Source organism: Fundulus heteroclitus, chromosome 2 (genome assembly GCF_011125445.2).
Source record: "Fundulus heteroclitus isolate FHET01 chromosome 2, MU-UCD_Fhet_4.1, whole genome shotgun sequence".
Taxonomy (NCBI): Eukaryota; Metazoa; Chordata; class Actinopteri; order Cyprinodontiformes; family Fundulidae; genus Fundulus; species Fundulus heteroclitus.
Window position 1 is genome coordinate 15,650,162 of NC_046362.1, and position 24,428 is coordinate 15,674,589.

The following is a 24,428-nucleotide window of genomic DNA, read 5'->3' on the forward strand; positions in this document are numbered from 1 at the left end:
TTGAAGTTTGGTCTTGGATTTTAATATTCCTTACACCCATCCAGTTAGAAACTTCCATAAGACCGCTTTGTCCGACAACAGTAGTCAAAATAGGGATCATAATTAGTAGGACGTGAAACAACCAATTGCTTTACTTGGGTGGACTTTTTTATAATTATGTAAAATTTCCTTTATTGCCTCATGTAACTGAGGCACCTCTAGAGCCGAATAAGACTCGACTTCTTCAAAGGCCCTAATCTTCACCATTATCAATCAGCACAGTAGACCGCGTCTCCTTTCAAAATGATCAAGCGTCTATTGAGTTATTGACATCATCTTATAGCAAAACGGACAGAAACTAAAAATGTTACAATGCATGTCAAGCAACAGTGAGACTTTTAAATAGCAATAATTATAATTACAAAAGAAATATCACATACAATGACAGCAATGCATATTCACGAATCAAACCAATGCAGAAAATATATATGATAATAAATAATCCTAATCATAAAGACAAGTCAAGGAAAAGCCGAAGAAAAAAGAAAAGAAAAGAAAGACAAAAGGGAGGCATTCGTAATGACTTTAAAGTTGTTTTACCTCTGGGCCAAAAAATGCATGTTGTGATTCACTTTAAAGCCTAGGCTATCACAGTAATCTTGAAGGCTGATGCAAATACGTCACACACCGAAGCAAATCAGACTGTATCCTGGGGTCTCACTACAGAATAGCATAGCACTCAAATAGGTGAGCTTTCGGGTAACCGGCGGACAGACAAAGCTGAAGACGACTAACTGGGAACTGTAACGCTCAACTGCTCCACACAGACTCGACGCACAAATAAACAAAAAGAAAAAAGAAAAAAAGCAACAGAATGAAATATAATTAACTTACCTAAAGTCGAAGATTAAAAAAATAATAAAATAAAACAAAATACATACAGCCTTTTCAAACTGACCAGAAACTAGCCGTGTCTTGTACGTGGAGCAGAGATTTGTCAGCTGGTCACTTCTGTCTAGTTTTCTATGTACGTTTTGAGTAATACACGAAATAAACAGCTATACATTAAAGAAAAATGCTAACTTTTGCAAGTCTTTGATATATATATACTTATATCTACCATATATAAAAAGGTCCAATCGTGGGTGCTTGCTGGACCAGTGCCCTTCATTCACACGCCGAGACAACCCGATCCGACCGACTTTCTCCCAAATTCATGTGTACGTTACGTTAGAGTCTGAGCAAGGTCGCTGCTCTTTTGATTTTTAGACTAAGGTGAGCAAGAAGAGAGAGAAAGAGCGCGGCAATGACAACACAAGGATCGCGCGCCCTCTCCCCGCGTTTCTAGTGGCAACAGTTCCAAGAGGCATGGGAATGCTTCTTTTAAAAATAGCACACACCTAATATAACTTACATCATAAATAATCATTTAAAAATAACAACCACAGCATGAATGTGTTAAGAGAAAAAAATAAATGTACAATGATGGCAAAGAAAAAAAAAAAAGAGGTCTAATAATAATAATAATAATAATAATGGCCAAATCTTTCTGCTGTCAAAACATTATGACAAAGATGACACCATTTAGAACATAAAGTGCTACACATTTTCCCGTGTTGCTGAGGCTCACCTTTCATCAACAACAAGCCTGTTCTCTTTATATTCTAAACACGCCCCGTTGGGTGTTGACTGCCTGGGGACTGTGCATGTATGCTGTGAAATAATGCCGTTGACATAAAATATTGAAACAAACTGTAAAAACCAGGTACAAAAGCTACAATATAATCAAAAGACCACATGAAGAGGTGTGGAAAAAGTCTTCAGTATTCACACAAAAATATCAACGGAAGTAACGCACTGGACAAGAAGTGTCCCGAGTTTATATACATATAAGTAAAATTGAAAATAGATTTTTCCTCTCTGTACATAGCACTGTATTCTTTCGTCTTCCATGTTTTGTCGCGTATTTACAAAAGAACTCCTGTTCGAGGTCTCCCTTGGTGCTTCAGTTCGGTGTGGATCTAGTCAAGAGAGATAACGTCAGATAGGGAGCCGTAAATGGCCGCCGCCGCCGCCGCCTCCATGGAGGACCTCGACAGTCCCGAAAGGCCGTGGCTGTCTCTCTCCTTCTCGCGTTCCCGTAGACTGCTGGAAGACACCAAGCTGCTGGTGCTGCCGCTGTTGCTGCCCCCGTTGGTGGTTGCCAGAGTGCTGCCCCCGGGGGTGGCCGACTGCTCTCGGAGCATCTGGGAGGAGCTGTAGGGCAGGAAGCGGTTGAGGAGCAGGTCGTGGTCCTCTGGGGCAGACGCCGACGCAGCCGCTGCAGCCGCCATCACCATGTTGTAATGCTTACAGGAAACAGAGGAGGCAGCGTTAGTCACCGGCAGCGCAGGCCGTACCCTCATTCCTACTAACGTGGTGGCATTTAATTTCTCGCTCCTGTTTCATGCCTGTAAACAAACCATTTCATACTCAATTCGTACAGCACTGTGAAAAGGTTTTTGCCTCCCTAAGAGATTTATTTTTATTTCTTGATTGAAGTTAAATGTCTCAAATCAAACTGATATTAATATTAGACAATGATAATCAAAGTAAATAATACTACCTTCATTTATTGTAGGGGTAAAAAAAAAGCCTTCCAAACCAACCTGGAGCTCTGTGACAAAACAACTTATCCTCAGATTTAAATCTATGTGAGAGGCTGTACACTGCAAAAACGGAACTAAAAATAAGTAAAATTTTCTTAAAATGCTTGCAGCTGTCCTTTATCTGAGCAGGTAAATAAGATGATCTGCCAATGGAATAAGATTTTTGCACCTAAAATAGGAACAACTCATCTCCATCATTTTATTTCAAGTGCAGGATGTCTAATTACATTATTTTAGGGGTCAAAATGCTCTTCCATTGGCAGATAATATTATTTACCTGCTCAAATCTACGACAAAAATACACATTTTAAGAACATTTTACTTATTTTTAGGTCTGCTTTTGCAGTGTAGCATGACTTTAAACAGACCCTACATCCACACAAACAAATGCAGATAAATTACAATAATTGGGCAGAGCAGTGGGTCAAAATTCCCCCAGAGATGTAAAAGACTCATCGCCAGGTAGAGCGAACATTTTGATGACAGCTGTTGCCACCCAGGGTGACACAACCAGTTACTACGTTGACGGTGCAACCACTTTTTCTTAGAAAAAAGCTTACATCTCACATACCTTTGTGATGTAAGAACATTATAATCTATTTTCATTTTTTTTTTCCATCTGTTTGGAGTTTACTTAGATGCAGGGGTACCCAGGCCTAGTCCTGGAGAACTACTATCCTGCAACTTTTAGATACATTCCTGCTCCAACACAGCTCAATCATACGACTGAATCCCCCATCAGCACACTGCAAAAAGGGAACTAAAAGTAAAAATATTTTTTTTAAAACAAGTTTATTTGTCCTTGATTTGAGCAGGTAAATAAGATTTTTGCACTTAAAAAAAGGAACAGCTCATCTCCATCAATTTATTATAAGTGCAGTATATCTAATTGCATTATTTTAGGGGTCAAATGCTCATTCCATTGACAGATAATCTTATTTATATGCTGAAATTAAGGGAAAATACATTAATTTCAAGAAAATGTAATTTTAGTTTCCTTTTTGCAGTGTATTCAGTCATCCAGGATGGAGGAGGTCTGCTAACAAGACCTTCATTTGCTACTGGTGTGTTGGAGAAGGGACGCAGCTAGGATAGTAGCTCTCCTGGGCTCAAGTGCTCAAATGAAATATCCCTGCAGAGAATAACTAAACACAATCTCCTGTTGTTAGATTTTATTTAATGGACCACTTAATTTGCTTACAGTAGGCTATGAGTAAATAGCATTTGTTTTTCAATGAATCAATATCGACCTTTTTCCAAGGCAAGCCCCAGGTCTTGATTTCCTGGTGTAAACCAAAGCCTGGGGCTTTTGGGTTTGACGCCTTTCCGTTTGCTAGAGGCCATTTATAGAAATGGGGAAGTTGTGAGAAAAGCTGTAGTACACTTCCGCTCCTGCAGGTGGCGACGAGAAGACACCATAGGGCAAAGACACAAAGGCGGACTAAGAAGCTGAACAGAACAAGATGCAGAGCGCACAACTGGTTTTGCGGCTGGCGTTACACCTCCTTAGCCTCTTTTACCCTATTCTACCCGCTCCACTCTATCCTGCTGCTGGTATAATTAAAGAAAAATAAAGCGCAGCTTCTTTCTGCTTGCACAGGGAGCGTAGTGGCATGGGGTGGTGACAGAATCAGAGAGGGGAGACGACGCTGATCTGCTCCAAAGTTTGCCTTGAGGAGTTAAGACTTCGGCCTTCATGAGGAGGTTTTTGTGCCCCAGCCATGGCGAGAATGACGAGAGGCGCAAAAACGTATGTGTTTGAACGCGATGAAATTATTTTTATGGGCTGATTCGGCTCTTCCTCCACGCCTGACGCTGCAGGAAGGCAGAGAGCCTGCGTTGTCACAGTGAGACAAAACTTAAAAGCTTTTAGTGTGTGTAAAATGAGAGAAAGCCTAGCTAAATCCATGCATCTGAATTAGGTCATTAAATGCATCGCGCCTTTCTGCATATAGAAAGCTGAAGTGTCCTTTAGCTCTTCTTTTTTTCCCCCCTTAGGCGTGGTTCATGTTCGTAAATGGTAAAAGAGTTTACAGCCTAGTAAGCTGGGTTTACTAGGCTGGGTCATTGTTAGGGAAATACATTTTCATTGTACAAGGAAAATTACACTAGTCTTATAGAACCGTGGTGAAAAGGTTTAAAATTATTTAACTTAAAATGCCAAAAACAGGCGGTGAAGCTTTTCATATTTGATATCTGGTACTTACAGATATTCCCCACAAACTTAGTAAATGCTTTATTTTCACTATTCAGCGGAGCTCTGCCGACTCCAACACAGATTGAAAATCGCCTCATATCCTTGATGAATTCACTGCACTGATGAAGTTCAGAGGTGTACTTCCTCACCTAAAAACATTTAAAACCACTTTTTGTGATCAATTATCCTCTCCTTATTGCTCTTTACTCCTATAAGCGGCGGACTGTTTTTCTTGCCGCTCACAACCCCGCCCATTAAACAAAGCCCCAAGCTTGTTGAAAGGTTCTACCCTCAGACCAGGACCTTTTTTCTGTGAAACTAAAGCCCGGGGAATCTAAAATTCCCCGTGTCAATTTGCATCACGCTGGGGCTTTTCACATGAAATGGAAAGGGGCCTATAATTAAAGGCAAGTCTGCAGCTACTACAAAGGTACAGGATGGCAAAGAGGCAAAACGATCAGTGCCCAGATTTCACAGACAGCAATATTAACTTTGCAAATTGCTCTTAACAAACTTAACAATTAATTTCCTGTCGAGAAATATTTGAAATCATATATTTAACAACATAAAATGAAACTCTTTGCTTTTAACTGCCGACACCACTCAAGTAAAAAATCAAGTGATGTAAGAGAAAAACCCCAGAAGATTTATAAATGACATACCTGATTGTCACCTTGGAGGAAGGAGAAAAAATTCAGATCTGTAAAAAAGAATAAAAATAAACCTTTCACCTTTTTAACAATGAACAGGTTAAACAAGCAATCACATTACTTGAAGAGGTACTTTTATAGTTATTTGTTTTTATTTAAGCGAAACTGCAGAAAGCACCAGGTTTACCGGGCAGATCGCTTGTGTGATAATAGTGGCGGTAGTCCTGAATAAGAGGTGGTGGGGGAGGAATGTAGCTGCTCTCCACAGGGGGCATGCTGGGAGCTCTGGCCACGGGGGAGGCTTGGCTGTGCAGGTTCAGCACTCTGATCAGACACAAAGCAACAGAAAGTCAGAGACAAGGATAATCAGACAAACCAACAGATTACAAGTGAATTTCAGGAAAAAAAAAAGTTTTCTTATTTTAGTATAAAGTGAAACTTACTATACAGATTAATGTCAGATTGTCATGTATATTAAAAAACACATTTGTATTGGTCCGCTATGAAATAAATTTTTTTCAATATGCTTATTTTTGTCATAAACTGTAAGGTTACAATTACCAGTTGTATCATATTACCGTATTTTCCGGACTATAAGTCACAGTTTTTTTCATAGTTTGGCCGGAGGTGTGACTTATACTCTGGAGCGACTTATGTGTCAAATTATTACACATTTTTACCGGTATATCATTACATCTGTTATTTTCACACCAAACCGCAAGAGGGCGCTCTAGGCCTGTGTTGAATCAGACGTAAGCGACGTAGAAGCGGAAGTGCCGCATCTTCTACCTCCGGAGTTAACGGAGTTATTTTAAAGTGACACTGAGGATGAAGATTTCACTGGATTTTAGTTATTTGGAGTGACACGGGCGCGCTTTGGTTAACTTCTTCGCATGTTATTTATGCCATAGTTATCTGAATAGCTCTTAATATGTTATGTTAACATACCAGGCACGTTCTCAGTTGTGTCATGTAGCGTAAGCTAGCCGTACAATTATTCAGCCTGTTGTTGCCTCCGTTCTATTTTTATTTAAAATTGCTTTTCAAGATGACATGTCTGTTGTTGATGTTGGATATTATCAAATAAATTTCCCCCAAAAATGCGACTTATACACCAGTGCGACTTATATATGTTTTTTCCTTCTTTAATTATGCATTTTATGGCTTGTGCGACTTGTACTCCGGAGCGACTTATAGTCCGGAAAATACGGTACTCAAGTTGTAACGACGCTACTTAATACATGAGTTTCACTTCTGGAACTGAAATAACGAAACACCTGACGATCCTCAATGTTTCGGGACGTGTTTCTAAATGAAAACCAATGAAGTTATTCTGAAGCTTACCCTTTGTTTGGAGGTGGAGAGACTGGAGACAGTGAGGGACAGACCCTTTTCGGAGGAGGTTCGTCCTCCTGCTCGTCTTCTGAGGAGCTATCCAGTGTCAAATCAATCACGTCGACTTTCTTGTTGTTGTCGTTAGACGAGCCCCGTTTCGGCTCGTGAGAGTCTGTTCGAGAATAATCTACCCAGAGGAAAAAAATATAACAGAAGACTCAGTCTGCGTTCACAGACCACGCTGAGTATTAGAATGCAGGGTTGTGAAAAGCACGCGCTACCCACCGCTGTCCACACCATTGTAGGACGCAGACACCTCCTGCACCTCTTTCTTTGACTTCATGGGGGCCCAGCTTCCATCTTCCTTGAACTGGATTTCATCACAATCGGAGCAGCTGTTCAAGATTTCCATGAACAACCTGTGAAAAGAATCCACCTGTAAATAAGGATGCACCGATCCACATTTTTTTACTTCCGATCTGATACCTGAATATGGATTTTTGTCTACTATTCTGCTACCAGAGCTCTATTTGCTTTAATGCTATTATTATCATTATTGTTGATTTTATGAGGATGTAATAAATTCTTCTCTACAGGCAAGTATTTTATGTAGAAATGTTTGCATGTCCAGCCTAAAAGCCAACTTGAGGTAAATATAAGGTCAGAAAAGGAAGTCAGCTAAACATGAAACTCTTTTTGACAGGAAATATCTTACTGCAGAAAAAGTTTTTCAGTAATCCTGAAGCTTTCATGTTGTCTGATGGAAGTTTGCCTTGTTTTTGAAATGACTCCAGAAGTGACGCCTGTCGGCTACTTTCATCATTCTGACCCCTGGCTAAAATGAATGTTGTGCTTTATCCAAATGTCTGATTAACTTTGTCGTATTATAGGTTGCGACGCAGAGCTTCCGCCTTTTCGGTACAACGGTGTTGCACTGCAAACAATACACGTTGCTGTCTTGCTTTGTGTGGTTCAAGTGTAAAATATTTATACACAGCCAACAATTTTTGATGAAAGGAAGGTTAGCCACATTGCTGCTCAATGCTCGCCGGCTGCAAATCCATTCCACAGTTTGCAGCCGGCAGGCAACAAGAAAGCACAGACTTGGCTCGTGGATCGTAAACCTCTGCAGGCTGGATCAGAAATGTCCTATATGTGAATCACGTTTGTATCAGAACCCGATGCTGACACTGGATCGGATCAGCCCCATCCCTACCTGTAAATACTATTTAGACAAACCTAACCCTCAATATAATCTCCATATCATCAAAAGAATTCAGCATAACTTTTAACGGTGTAGCGCTGTAGAACAGCATATGTGACAACGCCGTCTCTAACGACCAATAGAATCAAGAATCTTAATTGTCACCATACTGACAGCGGCTCAGGGTGCACACAGATAACATTTAACACGCAAACACAACAAGACGAAATGTTTACACACATTTTTTTGGCTATATTTAGGAGGTAATTGTGCTTGGAACAACATGCATTAACGTTCTGCCTGGTACATAATTTATTTGGTTGGTTGGATGGACCAATTGAAAACAGAAAGAAGCTGCGGATTAATCTTAACTGATATAATTCAGGCATTATTTAATAATATTGCAGCAACATGTAAGTATTTTCTAAAATTATGCAACAACAGGCTACAGAGAATTACACGTGCCATAAAAGTCTACAGACTGCAAAGTGCTCCATACATGACGAAGCTCTTAATCGCCAGCTATATTATTCCTCAGTTACCTGAACACTTATCTTTTTCAAACAGTATACCAGGTTATATGATTAAAAAAAAGTTTTATAAATGAAATAAGGGGATAGGGAGTTCTAATTTCAGCCCTTTTTCTAATCCAAACCTTTGAGCTGATATACCATCGTACTGACCCGTCAATAATCAGATGCTCATACGGTGCCTTCTTGTCACAAACCGGACACACCCAGGTCGGCTTCTTCTCGTTCATTTGGATATAAAGTGTAGCATCAAAGCACTGTAGGTGTGAGCATGTCATCGACCGACAAGGGATAGTCAGCCTCATCTTTCCCAGCTGTTGAAAGGGACACACACACGAAAGCAGCAGTTAATGAAGCATCACATTAAAATGCAAACCTTAAAAGCAGTCAATAATTACCTCCTCTTTCTTTTACTATTTGTTACACTGCACAAATAATGCACTTCTTAAATGAAAACTCTGTAGGTCACAAGGATTTAAAATCAATCTACTGCTTACAAACTAATAAGGGATGCAAAATAAACTGAGCAGGATTGTGTTGAAGAGTATTTACAGGACACAGGAGGGAGACTCGTAGACTGGTAGTAGCAATCTCGCTCTCTGGATCTGCCGTCAGCTTCTCCTTGACTGTCGGAGAAAAAGAAAAAGGTTAAACACACATGGTTAAAGCCATCTTCTTTTATCACAAGGCTATTTATGTAACCTTGATTGAATAATAATGTTTTAGATTAACAATTAAAGATATCCTGGCTAAGACAAGTAGCTGACCAGATCAACAGTAATAATATAATAGCATGTAAACAAGTAATATCTATTGTAGGTAGCAATTGAAAGGAACGATAAATGGTCAAAATTTGCAATAAGAACTAAACCTTTATTTATATGTTTAAATTATTTAGGGATGCACTGATATGAAAATTTGGGCTGCTTTCGATATCCGATATTAATATTACTGTTATGTCCGACAACCGATATGTACCAATGTGTGTGTGCACATGCATTGACGTTTCTGTGATGGTCAAAGTTTGCAAAGTTATGTACCTACTGAAAACTATGCAAGCTGAATTTTTAAAAGTGAGTAATAATCTACTCTAGACTTACACACTGCTTTTCATATGTCTTCTTTCAACACTGTGAACAACGACCACTCTGCTGACATTGTATCTCTGCTTCATTTAAAAACTCCCCAATCCTGGCTGCGATGCATCACTGTCATGGTCACATGACCCAACAAATCCTGCATGACCAACCCTCTCCCTTCCCCCTCTTGAAACACAGGCACAAAGGGCAACAATAGGGAAATAAACAATGGCTGTTAATATCGGCCAAGGTTTAGTTAATGGACCGATACTGATATGTTGAAAATGTCTAACATTGGCCGATGCTGTGCATCCCTAAAAATAATTACAATTATACTTTTTATTAAATCTGGAAAAAAAAAAATCTTTTAAAACGACTTGTGCTATGTCATTAAAAACGGTATATTCCGATGAGGAATCCATCAGGACCCCACCACCAAAAAATTCTACCTTAAATTGGCCACGTGCGCATGGTTAGAACATGGTTGCTCGGCATTTTGATGCCTTGCCTTCTTTAAACCTCAGACATTTGGTTCGGTGAGCTCCTGAGTGTTGGGAGTGAGAGTAAACACCACGGTGAGAGCTAAAGAGCTGCCTGAGGCCTTCAGAAAACGGACTGTAACAACTTATCAGTCTAGTAAGGATTTTAAAGAGGCATCAAAATAAAAATAAACCCAGCAGTCTACAAGTTGAAGACACTGAAAACAACGACTGGCATTATTCATGGGTACCGAAATCGGTACTGGCTGAATCTCGAGTACCGATTCACTTAAAATCAAACGGTACCATGTTTTGGTACCTAAACGCACCCCTGTGATACCGAAGGAGTGGAAGAGTGGCTGATTTTCCATGTCGAACATAGCATTGCGCACACAAGAGCGAGATGACGTCATTAGCCGCTGGTCCAGCAAACAAAGCATGGCTGATAGAAAAAGTTGAAAAGTATGGCTCTGCTTTTCAAAATGCGCTGCAGGTTACGCTCGCTGCTATATTTGTGATGTGAAGGGCAGGGCAAGTGGCAGGAATGTTTCTATTCTGAGAAAACACCTGGTGACTGCTGGCAATTTAGCAAAATTCTCGCTATATTTAGTGACTTTTCAGACCCATCCAATGGACTTTTTTTTCAAAAAGGCGACTAATGAAATTTCTTAACTGCTTTCTTCTGTTATCGGTGATTTCCCGTGAAAGCAACAACTGGAGTTTATTGTCTTGGGAGAGCGACGAGCGCTGCCGTGAGCACCTTTTTCATAGGCAGCTAACCCTGAAACTTGCCTGTAGTCAGAGCAAAGAGAGGAGAGCCTCTCTGTTCCCTCGTCGCAAATGTCTCCCGTCCTGACTTATAAAGCTGGATAAAATATGTTTTCAATGTTGTTTTTTTCTCTTCTTCTCAGCAACTGTTGAACTAAAACCATTCCCTGATATTGATCTCATTCACTCTGTGCTTCTGATAACTGTTGTTTTGGTAAAAAAAAATAATATTATGTGTTGTGGATATTAATTAATTAAATTCATAAATTATTTAATAAGAATAATTTGTAGCTCCAAACAAGTTTATTTTTTGAGAAGTAAATAGGCTAAATTGAAATAAATATACTTACATAAACACACAAAAGTACAGAAAATAGGTACCGTTAAGTACCGGTATCAATTCCCAGGTACCGGGTATCGGTACCATATCGGTTCAAATTTAAAAAGGTACCCATCCCTAACCAATATTCCCCAGCCTGTCTGTCCAAGAAGGTTCACCCAGAGAGCAGAAAGCAAGTTGCTGAAAGTCCCCAAAAACCCTAAAATGTCATCTTGGGACCGACAGCGGGTTCTTGCAACTATTGATATGAAAGTACATGAATGTACAATCAGAAAGAGATGGCACAAGTTTAATGTCACTTCCTCCCTCCGACAACAAAATTAAGGCCAGACTGAAGTTTGCCAGATTCAAAAACAAGAGTGTCTGGAATAATGTTCTAGCAAAACAAGAGTCAAAAATGTAATTATTTGGACACAACATTGAACGACATGTTTTGCCTAAATGGAGCCTCATAGAGGCCACAATGAGTTCTATGGTATATCAGTGTTACATTTTTTTGTAACTATTGCTGAGGCAGAACTGGAACCTGCAACATGACAAAGACCCAAAACATACCAGTAAATCCATACAGATTCAGTGAAAATGAAAAAAATAGACAGTCATGGAGAGGCAGAGTCAAAGCCAAGGTCTTGACCTCTTTACTTGAAACGTTCCGAACAAACAAGAAGCCCCTCAAACACCTCACAGCTGAAAGTGAGGAGTGGAGCAAACGTTCCTCGGGCTGATGTCTGAGGAACTAGATAAATAAACGAAGCGTCTCGCTGAAGTTATTTCATCTAAAAGGGTATCATCCTTTGTTATTACAAAACTGAATACTTAATATGGTTTACACGTCACTGTCAGTCTTTAGAAAAGCTCAAAGCTTTTTTTTAAAGTGTAAATGGACAGAAGAAGGAAACAAACTCTCCAGCCTAAATATACCAATGCGCAGTGGTGTGTAAGATCTTAAAGGCTTGTGATGAATCAGAGTGCTGTTATACACAGCAGCAAATTTTATAATCCATCATATGCAGCCATTTTCTGGCCTTCAAGGAAAGACCGGAAAACCCAAACCGTCATATTCCGTTCAGATTCTTAGTAACTTGTAATGTGACACTGAGTCAATCATTTGCTCTGTGTGCAGTGTTTCTTTTGGAGGACCTTTAAACTTCCCTAAAACCTTTTCTTTGTACAGATTAACTTCTTCCTTCCCAGCTATAGAGTCTGTGTGAAAGGCTTTTATGAAAATAGAAGTTACATAAAAAATATGTTAAAAGTTATAATGAAAAAAGAAGTAGTCTTTTTCAAGGAAGAAAAAAAGAGAAATCTTTAGAACGTGACTTTAAAAGTTCCCCTTTTTTGTTTAGTTTTTCCATCCTCCTCCATTAACAGAAATTATAAGCCAGTATAACCAGAAAGTTGGGGCCAGTCCCACATTAGCTGCTCATAGAGAACTTCAAAGGACGCTGCCTCTGTTACTCAATACATTTTAATATTCAGCGAAGTGTTTACTTACTCAGGGCTCTTGAGTGGTCAGGGTTCCTAATTCCCTTGGCCCGTAGTCTTTGCAACAGCACTGCAGATGACTGCTGTCTTACCAAATACACTGCCATAGAAAAACTCTGACCACAAAAGAATAAAACAAAAGGCGGACGTCATGCTGATGCCTCACATACTGTTTCGTTAATTGTTTACCAAAGTTCTGACGCAACATTCTCACCCTCCCAATTTCAGAGGTCCAAGACACGACAATGGTGTTGGGGACAGTGGTAGATAGCCGGACGAGAGACGTTATGTTAATAGGGCGACTGGGCCTTTTTGGTTCCACTCCATTTTTTGTGGGAGGAAGATAGCCCTGCAAACAGGAAAACAACAAAAGGTTTATTTCACTGCAGGACATTGGATAAAACACTAATACTTCAAAACACATAGTAAAATAAGGCATTCAGACTTACTGGCAGATTACATGGTTTGCCATTAACTTTCACACACAAATTATGGGGGAAATGGTCCTCTTGTGGACAGCTCGTCTCTGATAAGCAAAATCTGAAAATGACAAATATATATATAAAAAAAAACTGCATGAATGATGTTTAAATATTTCGTGGCAAATGTCCAAAGCCAAGTCAGATGTATTCAAGGGGCACATTTTATACAATAATTGTAGACTCAATGTGCAAGCAAACACATGGAAAAATAAAACCAATTAAGATATTAAAACAACATATCAGATAAAAAAGCTTTTACATCGAGATTTAAGACAGCACAAGATCCCATGGAGCATCATAGAAACAGAGAAAGGGCCTTTTAAAGCTTTAAAAACAAGTGGAAGTATTTTAAAATACATTCTCTGTTTAACCTGAAGCCAGTGAAGAGATTTTAAGATGGGAGTGACGTAGGACTGGGCAATAAATCGATTTCATCCATTCATTTGAATTTACAATTTTTTAAGATTTACTTTTTGGAAATCGGGATTTTATTTTACCAATGCACTCATTGAGCTTCCATGAAGAAAATAGCATGCAATGCTGACTATATGTTTAGCAAAATATATTGACAAAATATTGTACAGAGGAAACTTTATTTTTACCATAATACGAGGCACTTTAATTTACTCATTTACTTAATTTTCCAAGTTAGTTTGAAGTTACAGAAGTGAAGTCTCTAAGCTCATTGAGTAATGTCACTAGCAGCAAACATTTTGTTATATTGTCATTGTTTACAACGGCTAGGCCGCCATCTTGTTTTACAAGCATGTTAACAGCTTGTATTTAGTTGCACTTTGAATTCAGGTCTACTCCCAGACGAAATGCTCAACATAACAGTAAGTTTTTTAAATTATTTCTTCTGTTTTTTTGTGAAACAAAAAGGAAGAAATAAAAAAAAAATTGATTAACCAAATTTGGTATAATAGAATTGGAGATTTTATTATTAAGCCATTTTGCCCAGTCCCAGAGTGACGTGCTCAGAACATTTGGTTTTAGTTAAAAGCCTAGCTGCAGTGTTTCAGATTATCTGATGTTTATTGGGGGATTGTTTCGATGTTCCTGCAAAGAGTGTATTGCAGTAATCTAATCTACTAGAAACAAAGTCAGGAATCTGTTTTTCTAAGTTAAGTTGTTGTAGTAAGGATGTGATTTTGGATATGATTCTGAGGTGATACGATGTAGACTATGATATATTATGGATGTGTTTTTAAAAAGTCAGATCACAGTCTAAAATCACATTTAGGTTTTTAAAATGCTCATAGCGTTTAAACTAACAACATATTCACAAGAGGATCAATTTGTTTTTTAAGGCAATCAGAGCCTACAAGAAAGATTTCAGTTAAGTAAAGATTTAACTTAAGAAAGTTCCCGGATAACCGTCATTTGACCTCAGTGAGTCATTTAAGGAGATTATTTACAAGGTTAATGTCAGCAGAAGCAGATATAGAACTGTGTGCCATCTCTGTAAGAATGATAAGTGAATGGTGCCTAATGATAGAGCCGAGGGAAATAGTATACAGAGTAAAAAGAAGAGGACCAAGAACAGACCCTTGTGGAACACCGTGAGCAACAATAACCCTATCATATTCGAGGTTACCAAGAAACATTCAACCAGTATGAGATGAGGATAAGCAATTGAGAACAAAATCATTAAGACCTAGATGACAATGAAAGGGTAGGAGGACAGAATGGTAAGTGATGTTGAAAGCTCCCCTGAGGTCAAGGAGAATTAAAATAGAGATTCTATGGCAATCAAGACTCATTTTACAAGTCATTAATGCCCCTTCTCCACCTGCTCCAACTTGGCCCAGCTCTACTTGCCTCTACCTGCTTTGTGAGCATTTTGATTATATTTTTTTTTCTATACTGAACTGGCTTTTTTCGTACCTGCTAAGGAGGTGGTATGACCGAAGCTGAGTAGGGCTGAAATGTAACGTAAACAGCCTGCTGCTCACTGATTGGCCAAGGGACGAGAAGAAATGAGAAGGCTTTCGCCGAGGAAATACAGGGAACAGTTAAATTGAAGAGAAGCAACATTAATATTAAGGACCACCATGAATGGGGTGGGTCAAGCCGCAGTATAATTTAATATGTACAAACCATAAACCATGCCTGATGGAAACAGAAGAAAAGAGAAAGGATGCTGGCTATCATTTTCTGAGTAACTGCTATCTTCCTTCTTTCTCCTCCTGCACACAGGGGCGGTGACCCAAAAGATCACAGAAGATAAAAAGGAATGATGAATGATCTGACATTAGTTTTGTATCACTGTGTCACACATACACTGAAATCTATGAAAATATTTAGTCTCTAAAGAGTGTTTGGTATGTATATTTTTAAATTTTTATTCATTACTATTAACTTTTTTATTCTTTACCGTTTCTTGCAGATTTCTTTAAAAAGTATTAATGTCACACAGTAATGCTTAATAGCAGCAGAGCACTGACAGCTGGAGGTGGGGCTTAAACGGCTCTAGCCGTAAGGCAGGAAATACACTGGGTGCATTATGTAAACGGCGTGGCTTACGGGCGTTTTTAAAAATGTAAATTTACACCAGACGCTGCAAAGTACGCTCCACAGCTGCATGTTGCTGTGCAGAGAAGAACTTTCACCACATGGAAAGAGCACCAAGTAGACAGTGCACCGTGGCTTTCCTTCTGCTAGTTGACAAAGTGTTGCGAGAGGAAGAATGTGCATCAATCCGCAGTGTCAACAACAAGGTGATTTCTGCCACCTTGTGGCCGAACTGAGACTCGACAATTATTTTTGGATACTTTCGGAAGCAAAATTTGACACAGGATGTTGTATTCCCATTCATTCCCTGCCAAATAGGAGCAGATGTGCGTCTCAAATTAAAACCTGAATCTAATTTAGCTGCTGTGTAGCGTAAATATGCGCATATTATGCTTCTAGTGTAAATTTATTGACTGATTAAACTGAAAAGCTAACCCAAGCGTAGGACACGCGTATGCTGCTTTGCTGCGCTTACATGCTGGAACGAGTCCGCTGTTTTTACTCCTTTACAGAGTCTGTAAAACGGCAACAGCCTCTGTGCAGATTAGAGCCGAGTGGAGCTGAAAATGTCAATGGGAAAGTGGGATTACTACCCTAACTAGGGCTGTATCAGAGTTGTGGTTGGTTCTAAACCCAAACTGGTAAGTATTAAATAAATTTTTTTGTGCATTAAATGCGTATTTGGTTGACGATATACCACTTTTTCAAGTGTCTTTCCTAAAAATGGTGGAAATACAGACAAATTAGAAATTGGTCTGTAAATATCCAGGGAAAGTGGGTTGAGTGTGTTAATTTTTAACAATGGTGTTACAATAGCATGTTTGAGGACACTAGGAAAGGTTCCAGAGATTAAAGAAGCATTGATAATTTCATTGTCCAACAGACAACAAAGGACACTTTTAAAACAGCAGTAGGTACAAGGTAGATGGAGTTTTAGGGCCAGAAAACACAAGGGCAGGACTATAATGATTAGACTTAATCTTAATAGTGTGAGATATGGGCAAATGTTCCAACTCCATTTTAATAGATTCTAATTTTCCGTATAAACTTGGTTTACTTATTTAATTTATGATTTTAGTTGTGATATAGGGGAGCACTTCTTAAAGAATGCCTTTAATTACCATTTGTGTAGGTATATCATTTCAGTATTTTTCCATGGCTGAAATGGGTAGTTTAAAAATACATATTTTTTATTTATACTTTACTCATATTATACTTTGACTATTAAGATTGGTTTAAGAACATGACCAAACAGCTTTCGTGTGAACAAAACCCCCAGGGTTCCACTGAATGTGGAAATGGTGAGGCTGCCCCGTGCTTTCTGCCAGGCACCCTTTCCAACCGGGAGGGTTTCAGTGAGGAGCGCCTCTGTGCAGTTGGACTCGTCTCACTAGAAGGATTGTGTCATAATAGTGTGCTTGTAGGCTTTAAATATAACAATAAACCACAGGTGAAAAGATATTTATAAAAGAGATGTGTGGTGTTGTATAAAATGGTGTGATTTTCCACCTAAATGATAAATGTTGCATCGTCCATGGTGTGAAGTATCAAGTAATATCCACTGGGGGCTTGGTGCTGAAGCTACATGTAATGATGTATAGGTCTTTTCTCAAATGACTTAAAATTAATACATTTAGAACAGCCCAGTGCGCATGCGCCGTGGCAAAGTTAGAGTCAGACAAATTTTGAGCTGTAATGGTTGAATGAGTGAAACAGTGGAGTGATCTGTCCTGAATATTGCCTGCACAGACATTTTATGGTAACAACAAAACACCGCTACGTTGGTATCTGTCTTTGCGATAACATGATCGTGACCACATGAAGGGAGTTTTCTTCCTTCATCTCCCTAAACCCTGAAGGGATGCTGAGAAATATCAATGTAAGAAAGAAGCTTGTAAGCAAGAGGACTTTAATGTGGGAATTCTGACCAATGACACCTTTATGTGCTCTCTATGTTTCGTCGGTGGCAAGGAGCCAACAACTGAATGTCCAGACCTCATACATGCAACTGCATCTTTTGCACAGGAATGATTATTTGGCTATTTCTCACCAGAATGAAAACATCATCATATAATCTATGACATCCCTCATCATCGTGATCGTAAACACAGCACACTTGTGCTGAAACAGTCTATGAAACGAGCTGATGGTCTTTTTGATTGTCAGGAGGTGTGTGTATGTGTGTATGTGCACTTCAGAGTTGCCTAGCCCACTTATTATAACTGACTTTGGGCTTGTTTTTCTCTAAAGTTACTTGCTACTTTTGTAAGTCGGCAGCTGTGTTTTTTTTGGGTTTGTTTTTGAACGTGAAGTTGCTTATATTTTTCAAGCAGAACCCCTTTTTCTGGTTATCGTGCAACAAGAGCTATTAGCCAGGCTAAAATATCAACCACCCCACCCTTCCTGACAACTATTTTACAAGCAGAAAAAGTCCTAGTTTGTATAAATACCATACTAAATACATGCATTAGTAACAATTAGAAGCAGTCTCTGTATTACAATGTGGTGGTTTGCTTGTTAGGTTTCTTTTCATGGAGCAAGTTGCTTGTTTCACTCACAAGATTGGTGATCTTGTTGGTGTGTGACTGAGGGGCGTATGTGAAAGTGAGATGGGATCTGAGTGACTTTACAGCTTTAGAAAATAAGATGCTTTTAAGTGTATTTTGGTCAAAATGATTGGTGTTGCGGTTGTTGCCATTCTATTTTGTACTCTGCTTATCCAAATATCCGAGAAACTCGGGCCGTCTCTGGGCAAAGGTGACGTCATTTGATAAGAGCCTTATTGATGTTTCACAGTAAAATGCAATCCAAACTCTGCCCATGTAGTCTTTTACTTGTAAACTTGACCGGATCAACTTTGCTTTTCATCAACTGACTTCCTTCCTGAACGATCCGCTCTGCTCCAGGTTGACTTGGAATAGCAGCGGTGAGCGGCAAAAATAGAACAGCTGCATATTTTACAGAAGCGGTGAGAACCGGCGGGGACGCTTCAGAAATGCCACACAACACGCCGGGTTTACCCGCCCTGACTGACTAGAGTTGGTGCGATCAGCGGCGAAGGAGCAGCCAGCACCATGCCGCTTCCACATTCAGTGTAACCCTGGGAAAGAGGCTGATAATACTTCAACTGGGCATCTTTTGTTCAACAATTCAGGATTCAACTGTGATTAAAAACATTCAAAGCTTTCATCTAAAAAGGACAACTTCTTATGTACAAACTGGATAAACCACAAGTTTTTTTAGAATGACAGGCAGAAAAACCATAAGGGACATTAAAAAAAAAATAAAAAAAGCTTTGCCAGGCTACATTTATATCCCCGCGGTGTGTTTCATGTTTTGGCACATTGTAACTACAAACTTTAATGTATTTTTATGGCATAGATAGAACAATGTAAAGCGCCATATGGTTGCATAGTGGGAAAAAAAAAAGATTTTCAAACTAAAATGAATGCCCTTTCTTCTTTGCAATATATCTCAAGCTCAGTGAGATGGGACTGAGAGAACCCATGAATAACTTTCAAGCCTGGCCACAGACTTTAATATGAATATAGGTCTGGACTGTGTCTGGGCTGTTCTAACACATAAATATGGGTTTAATCTAATTCCTTCCAATACAGCGTTGGCTGCATGTTTGCTGTCCCGCTGAAAGCTGAACCCTTGTCAGAGTCTCAACTCTTTTCCAGCCTCTAACAGGTTTTCTTCCAGGGTTTAGCCCCACCCATGCTCACCATCAACTCTGATCAACTTCTATGTTCCTCCTAAATAAAGGCACGCCCACAGCATGATGCTGCAACCACTACATTGTACCGTTTGAATGGTGTGTTCAGGGTGATGAACGCCATCTCCTGCAACAAATGTCACTTCGCTTGTAAGCCAGAGGACTAGATCTGGATCAAATCTAAACAAAGCACCTTCTACCACGTTTGCTTTGTTCCCTCCATGGCTTGTGGGAAATCGCAAGCACGGCTTCTTATGTTCTTAATATTTTTATCTGTGTTTTTCTTCTTGGAGCTCTTCCATTAAGGCATTTGTCTCAAACTCAAATCCTTGAGGGCCAGTGTCCTGCACGTTTTAGATGTGTCCCTTGCCCTACATACCTGAATCAATTGGCTAAATTACCTTACTAGCATGCAGTCAGGCTCTGCAGAGCTCAGCTAATGAGCTAAGTTTGGAGTCAGGTGAGTTGAAGTGGAGACGCATCTAAAAGTTGAGGGTCACCGGCCCTCGAGGACTGGAGTTCGACACCACTGCATTAAGGCCAGATTTGTGGAGTGCATGGCCAATTAGTTATCCTGTCAACAGATTCTCCCACCTGAGCTGCGGATCTCTGGATCTCCTCGAGTTACCGTCGGAAGGTTTAGGAAGGCGCTCTGGTTAAATGTGGTCGTGTCACACTACATGTTCAGATTAAGGACCAAGCATTGCTTTATAATAATTCACGTTTGCTGCACTGGATTTCATTTATGGGTATCAACGTAAAGTGTACCACACAAATGCACAGAACACTTTTCAGATTCTTATTTGTAAAACGAAATGGGAAAACCGTGTAGAATTTCCTTTATACTTTACAAAGGAAGTAAATTATGTGTGTATTAGAAATCTTGTTGAAGTTTGTAGTCCAACTTGTCTATTATCTTATTTCTTGACCTGCTGTAAATAAACTTGCCTCGCCTAATAAAACACATTGTATTTTGTGACATTACCATGACAACATGTGAAAAAGTTCAAGATGAATGGTTTTAATGTGCACTTTAAAATAACTTGTAATAACAAGCAGTATTTCAGTGACACTGCTATTGTTTTTGTCTATTAATTATATACCTGATAGCATATCTATATAAAAAATATTCATAAGACTGACGCTTAAAGGAAAAAGAGGGTGTTAGACGTACCTTAACTGAACTTGAACAGCAAAGTCACATTTGGTCGCAGATATGTCCCTGAAAAAATTAAATCAACAGTTTATTACACAATACAATAACTAAAACATAAAGCAATTTTATACATTAAATTGGGTGATATTATTTATTGATTGTGCATTTTCTCTCTGCTCGTGTTTTAACAGGCAGCTTTCACACTTACATTGAGCTGCTGATTTGTTGAACTTGCTGCGGTGTTAATGCAAAGGCATAGCATGCTTCCTGGAACCGCTGACTGTTGTCTGAAACTTTGGAAAAGAAACCAAAAGCACAAAGTCCGATGAAAAACACGACAGAAACCGGTACGGACTTCTCTCGCAAGCCGTTGTTTGGGAATACCTGTGATCTCAAAGCTTCACTGGTATGCTCAGGCAGGAGGAATGTTATAACTACAAACACAGCTGGTTGTGGACTCACCCAGGCTCGTTGGCTTAATGAGCTCATCTAGAACGTCGTAGAATGGCAATCTCTGGAGCTTGACGTCAGGGTGTACAGGGTGCAGGGCGGAGGAGAGGTGAGGCAGACTCAGCTCATGCTTAGGTCCGAGAAGAGAAACAGGCAGCAGTGGTGAAGGAGAGCTGTGGCCATCGAATCCTAGCTGAGCGAGCCCAGTGGGTAAGCTGGACGCAGAATGAACAACGGGAAGAGCTAGGTCCACTGGCGAAACCATTTTGGTTGGGAACCGCCGTCTGTAGAGTTCTTTGATCTTCATCTGCACGGCAGGACTGCAGCCAGCCTTGAGTAGGTGGAGAGCTTTGGTCAAAAGTTCATGTTTGCGCCCATGCTTATTCCGTCCTGCATAGCCCAATAACACTTGGAGCTCAGAAACTCGAAGGCTCATTACCATTTGCTGGTGAAAAAAATGAAGAGTGGGGAAAAGGATCTATAAAAACTGGAAAAAAAACGCAGTTTTCTAATCCACTATGCATAAAGAACGGGTTCTCTGCTCCTTTTGAGTTCAGATCTCCAAAGATTACTGCTGTAGTACATGTTACCTGTAAATCCCCTAATATTTTACTTTCTTGCAAATTGCTTGCTTCTTGCAAATAAAATCAGATTAACCAATTGGATGCACTACTAAGTACTCTTTATAATTTAAGGACTCTGCGTTTGTGTATATGCATAACACATACAGTTATATTCAATAAACTGTAATATTACTGAAAAGTTAATTTCTTTCAGTTACTTAGTTCACTAAGGGAAACACATTACATAGATTAACACAGACTGGTGATGTTTTAAAAGTCTTTATTTCTGTTAATTATTACTTTTTTCCCACCTTCAGCTAATAAAAACAGCATTCAAGATTAGAATTATGCATCAGACCAATAAAACGCCAAATTTTTCATGCAGAAATGGGGACTTAGTAAAAAGTATGTTTAATACTGGCTTAAATGTTGTTGTTTTTTTCAAAGGTACTTTTAATCTGACAAACAAGCCTTTTAGAATTGCATATTCTAATTTATTGAATATGACTGGATATGGCCTTTTCAGTGGAGGCATCCACACTCTGGAACTCTTCCGTTACACCTCTGTGCAATCACTAAACTGGGTCATTTTAAAAGCAAATGAAAGAAGCGTTTGTTCAGAAAGGCTTTTAATGTCCCTAATTATATTTGTTTTTAACTGAAGTATTTTGTTTTCTGTGATCTTTTTGGGTGCTATTTTACTGTTACGTGTTTTGGTCTCCTTACTTGGATGTTTGGAGTGCTTTATAAATCAATAAATGAAATCAATTAAAGATATAATCGTGTAATGTCTTAATTAAACTAAATTTAGATCTACTACCTTTATCAAATAATTTTTTTTTACTTAAATATATTACAGTCGTAGAAAAAAAAATGTAAATAATTGATCATAACCAGCATGTCAGCGCTCAACTTAAATGGAAACGGTATTGGCCAGGAAAAAGCTTGACCTGTACACCTTTAAGAATATCGCACTATAATGTCTCTTAACAACAGTTTTTTCACGTTGTCCTCTTTAAAAAAAATGTTTTATATCTTATGATAATAATTTTTTTCAATGTAGCAAAAAATAAACTGAATAAACACTTCTGTTACACAGATGTAGCAAGTTTTTAGTTTTTGTTTTTTGTTACAGAATGCAGTTTACTTGACAGTCCATGTGTCCTACAGTGGACACAATTAGTAAAAATTTCATCTCCTTACTTGCAGATAAGGTTAATTTTATAATCATGCAGAATGAGTCATGACATTTATGAAAAGATGTTCTGACCAGGCTTTTTTCTAGACAATATCGATTTTGGGTTATCTTTAAGGTCTGACCTACCAATTACCTTCTTTTTTTTAAACAAAAGACAAATGTATTAAAGAGAAAAAAGTGCTACTCTTTGACAGAGGTTGTATTCTTAAATCTAAGGGAAAAAAACTAATCAAAACATTATCCATAGTTTTGCATCAAAGCATAAGTTATATCTGCAAGCTTTATCTGATTTTTATTCAACTCTTTAGAAAAGAGCATCATACATGCAATTGATTGGTGCGTTTATACAACAAAATTGGAGTGAGTTCCCAGTTTTGACTAATTTATTTATTTAATGAATTAAAAGCTTGTATGCAGTTGACCTGTCGATCAAGGACATATTAGACTATTCTATCTCAGGCTGATTAAATGCTGCATCTCTATTTATGAACTGATAGTTAAGAGTGGTTGAAAAAGAAAACTGCAACGGTAATATGTTATCTTGTAGGCTAGTCTGTTTATTTACACAGTTCTAAAGTTATTATAAACTGTAAACGTGCAATTCTTTATTTCGCCCAATAGGAAACGAATCTAAATGTAAACACGCTCAAAACGCTCTAAAGTCAACCTGAAAGACTGTTGAAGAGCGTCCAATATAAAACTAGCACTTTTATATCATTGATGTGTGAGCTTTTAAAATTTTCCTTTACTCTTATCCAGAAATAAACGTCGCTTTACTGTTAAGTCAAAATAACTGTCTTCTATAAAGCAGGAGCAGAGTTTCTGCACCCAGTAGTTTGGCTCCAGAAAAGTAAAAAAAAAAAAAAAAAAAAAAAGCACTTTGAAAAGTTAGACGGTATGTAATCTCTGTGAAATAATAATACAATAACAATATGGAAAGGGAATGGAGGGGGAGATAACAGCTTTAGTTAGCTACCCTAGCTACCGTTAGCTATGTGATGCTAGTCTCAGTGCCGAAAAAGAAACCGAATCTTTCCTTTTTACGTTTGCAAGACATGCTTTAACATAAATGAATTACAAGCGTCCCAATATAACTACATTTACATTTAAAGACTACCAGTTTATGCAGAAAGATCTAGCAAGAATTCCAGTTAACATGCGGTTGTCTTCCAGGCAATAGACACGGCCCATTTTTCAACACACACACACGCTCGCATAGTCGTGTAAGATGATAAAGGGTAGCTGATACTACCGCGTTGTTAGGTTTAAAAACCGCACACATGTCAAGGTGTCATCCTTAATGAAAGCTATGTATTAGATTTTGATCAGGTGAACCCCTGGGGCAGTATAACGGGAACGTCGGCAACAATAACAAAGCTAATGCTAACGAGCTAGCCGCAAGCTAACGGTATTCTAGTTCCTTCTGCTCAGCTCTTTATTCATCATGCACTTTCATAGGGGCTCAACTCATGCCTCTGCCGTCGACTACCAAGAGTGCTGTAGCGTTAACATTCAAGTTTCAGTGAGTGAAACATCTACTTGTCAAGCTAATGCACAGAGCAGTTTTACCTTCAGTTCCGCACTCTCCGCCATCTCGGTACATTGGGTGCGCAAGCGCAACACAGCCTCCCTCGAGGCACGGAATACGGTGCT

At 38.9% G+C, this 24,428-nt stretch overlaps 1 protein-coding gene across 2 annotated transcripts; it reads right to left on the minus strand.

Moving 5' to 3' along the window:
- Positions 1-270: 270 nt before the first annotated feature.
- Positions 271-24,418, minus strand: pias1b (protein inhibitor of activated STAT, 1b). 2 transcript variants are annotated; one of them, XM_036149131.1, is made up of 14 exons: positions 24,345-24,418; positions 21,027-21,459; positions 20,773-20,857; positions 20,583-20,630; positions 13,144-13,234; positions 12,909-13,043; positions 12,705-12,810; positions 9,096-9,169; positions 8,697-8,857; positions 7,095-7,228; positions 6,819-6,996; positions 5,662-5,798; positions 5,487-5,524; positions 271-2,327 (listed from the first exon to the last, which is right to left on the minus strand). In XM_036149131.1, the coding sequence occupies exons 1-14, from the start codon at positions 24,366-24,368 to the stop codon at positions 2,001-2,003; spliced, it is 1,971 nt and encodes a 656-aa protein (XP_036005024.1). In that variant the 5' UTR covers positions 24,369-24,418; the 3' UTR covers positions 271-2,000. The 2 variants fall into 2 exon arrangements, with proteins under 2 accessions (XP_036005024.1, XP_036005033.1); XM_036149140.1 differs by having other exon boundaries at positions 21,027-21,345; positions 24,345-24,405.
- Positions 24,419-24,428: the final 10 nt, after the last annotated feature.